Source organism: Halyomorpha halys, unplaced genomic scaffold (genome assembly GCF_000696795.3).
Source record: "Halyomorpha halys isolate HHAL.00 unplaced genomic scaffold, Hhal_1.1 Scaffold619.1, whole genome shotgun sequence".
In the NCBI taxonomy this organism is placed as follows: domain Eukaryota; kingdom Metazoa; phylum Arthropoda; class Insecta; order Hemiptera; family Pentatomidae; genus Halyomorpha; species Halyomorpha halys.
In genome coordinates this window covers 637,883-640,586 of record NW_027110189.1, presented here as the reverse complement: position 1 = coordinate 640,586, position 2,704 = coordinate 637,883, and the positions used below count along the sequence as shown (strand labels likewise).

Here is a 2,704-nt window from a genome sequence, read left to right as displayed (position 1 = left end):
GAAACGTCGGCATAAAATAAATAAATATGGTTTTGTTTATTTATGTTGTTCTTTGCTGACCGCACCCCCCGACAAACTTCTCCAATCATTAAAAAGACAGAATATCTTTAGGAAGAAAAAAAAATTATTTTTTATCATGCTCATTTTTTCCGAGTAATTAACATTTACATAATAGTGGACAAAAACCAAACCAACTCTGGTTTTATTGGTATAGATGCTTTTTCAGGAACTTTTCATATTTTTAAACTCTGTTTTCGTTTTTATAATGAGAATACATAGATGATTTTAAGTAACTTATGCTACTAGCATGCTTTAAAATGATACAGATGATTAAGGACCTTATAAAAGCGTATCCTTTGTCCTTGAAGACTCTAATTTCTTGGATAGTTCCATAAGGAGCGAATGTCTTCTGCATGAGTTCTTCCGTCAATCCGTTCGTGAGTCCGCCACAATAGACTGTGCAGTTCGTCGGGCTCGACTGGTTGTATACCTCATCGAACGTCAATGGCTTGGCGTTCGCTGAAAAGAAACATTACAAAATTAGAATTATATAAAAATATAATTAGTTTTAAAGATACAAAACAGGATGAGAAAGTTCAAAAGTAAATGTGATGAGAAAACAACATGCAGACGTTGCAATATTGGAGCAAGCTAATTGAAGAGAATGAGGAGATTTATATGAACCAATATCATACATTACAGGTTTGTTCCAACACGACTCAAAACTATAATCAAACTTGTGATCGACTGCACAGTACGATTTTTCAGTTCCAAATCCATAACGCGCATGCAACTGACAGTTTAAGAGTAGTTTCGAATCATGTTAGATAAAATTAATACTTTGAATTATATACACTAATGGACTGATTCTATAAGTAACAGAACTACACTAATTAAAAATAAAAACATGTTTGTAATATTTACAATTTTGAGCTTTCTATATAACGTAAATAAATATAAAAAAAAAAAAAAAAAAAATTAAACAGAAAAATGCTTGATGAAGATGACAATAATTTTAAGTCAAATTTATATAACTTAAAACATCGCGGTCGATGTAATTTGATTTGATAAAAGTTACACAATTGCAACTTTCAACAACACATTTCACAAGATTGTAATTAGATGAAAAAATAATAAAATATACATATTTGTAATTATAATGTTACACTGGTATATTATTTTTTAAAAAAATTCACGGCTAATAGGTGAGTAAAGATAAGGATAGTCAAAAGTCCTGATTCCTGATAACTATGCCTCAAGCTTTTTATTTATTTTATTTTTTTAAGCCAAACACTATTTAAACCAGGCAAGTCACTTTTAGAATTTTATTATAAAAAAAAAATATTTCAAAGATTTATTGAGCTGTTTGTAGAAGGTGATTGTAACCTAAACGTCCCCATAACTTCCGCGTTCGATCTGATAAGCCGAACAGAATATAAAATTACCTCTCATAGGCGGACTCGAAGCCAGATCTTGGACATTTTTAAATAAACGAAAAGTGGAAAGATCGATTGAATATTTTCCGTAGAAGATTTGTGTAAAATAGAATAAATCAGTATTCTATAAGTACAAAAAGTCAAATAAGCTGTTATTGAACAAATTCTCAAAAAAAAAAAAATGGCCAAATAGGCCGAAACTTAGGGCATATAAAATGAATATTATTTAATAAATACAATAATAATATAATTTAAAAACACTACCAGTTTCGAAAAAGAAATCATAACATATTTACACATTGTATAATGTTAGCAGAGGTGAATATTTATTTTAATTAATTATTTTATTTTCTGTGTATTTGGTACTTTATCTTGTTCGAGACTGTTTGATTATTAATTAAATAATTATCCACATAGACTCAACCTTCGATATTAAAATTTGAAGGCTATTATAAAGCAGTTAAAGTAAACCTATTTCTCACTATAGCATTAATTAATAATTTCTTCCTTTCACAAATTTTGTATTTCACTTTGTTGTGATAAGTTAACGATAGTGAAATTTGAATACCTCAATGTGAGGCTGGGATATCAAAATTAAGATTGGCATCGATGATGGCCGAAACGTTGAACATTATATATTTAAAATGTATATAAATTATATATTTTTATAAAGAGGGTTGAGAATACTTGGATACATTTTGTAATTATTAATAATAAGAATTTATTTATACTGTAGATCGTGTACATACTAAATATTTTCTATTTTCTGTCTCTGTTCAGATTTGTTTTCTTTTAATATTTGTTATTTATTATTCAATTCAATATATTTTTTGACATACTGGAAGATGTTGATTGACCGTGTGGAAAGATGAAAGGAATATGGTCCGGGTGCGGTCAAAAAAACTCAAATAGTAGAATTATACTATTTTAATGAGCCAACGTTTCGCCCCACGTTGCAGGGCTTCGTCAGGGCTAAAAAATATACAAACACATAGTTACATAAGGAAAACAAAAACATAAGTGTAAAATAACAGGGGTATAAAATGTAAAAAAGTATGATATAATAAGAAAAATTAAAGGTAGTAAATAGTAAAAAAACAATAAAAATAGTAAAAAAAAAAATTTTTCTTATCTATTTGTTACTATTACCCTTTACATTTACTATTTACTACCTTTAATTTTTCTTATATCTTACTTTTTTACATTTTATACCCCTTTTATTTTACACTTATGTTTTTGTTTTCCTTATGTAACTATGTGTTTGTATC

At 28.0% G+C, this 2,704-nt stretch overlaps 1 protein-coding gene across 2 annotated transcripts in view; it reads right to left on the bottom strand.

Annotated features, from left to right (window-relative positions):
• Positions 1-2,704, bottom strand: part of LOC106684799 (nucleolysin TIAR) — a 511,771-nt gene that overhangs the window by 42,511 nt on the left and 466,556 nt on the right. For both annotated transcript variants that reach the window (XM_014427074.3, XM_014427075.3), the window contains exon 5: positions 339-519. In XM_014427074.3, the coding sequence (XP_014282560.1) occupies positions 339-519 (181 nt within the window). The remainder of the gene's footprint in view (positions 1-338; positions 520-2,704) is intronic.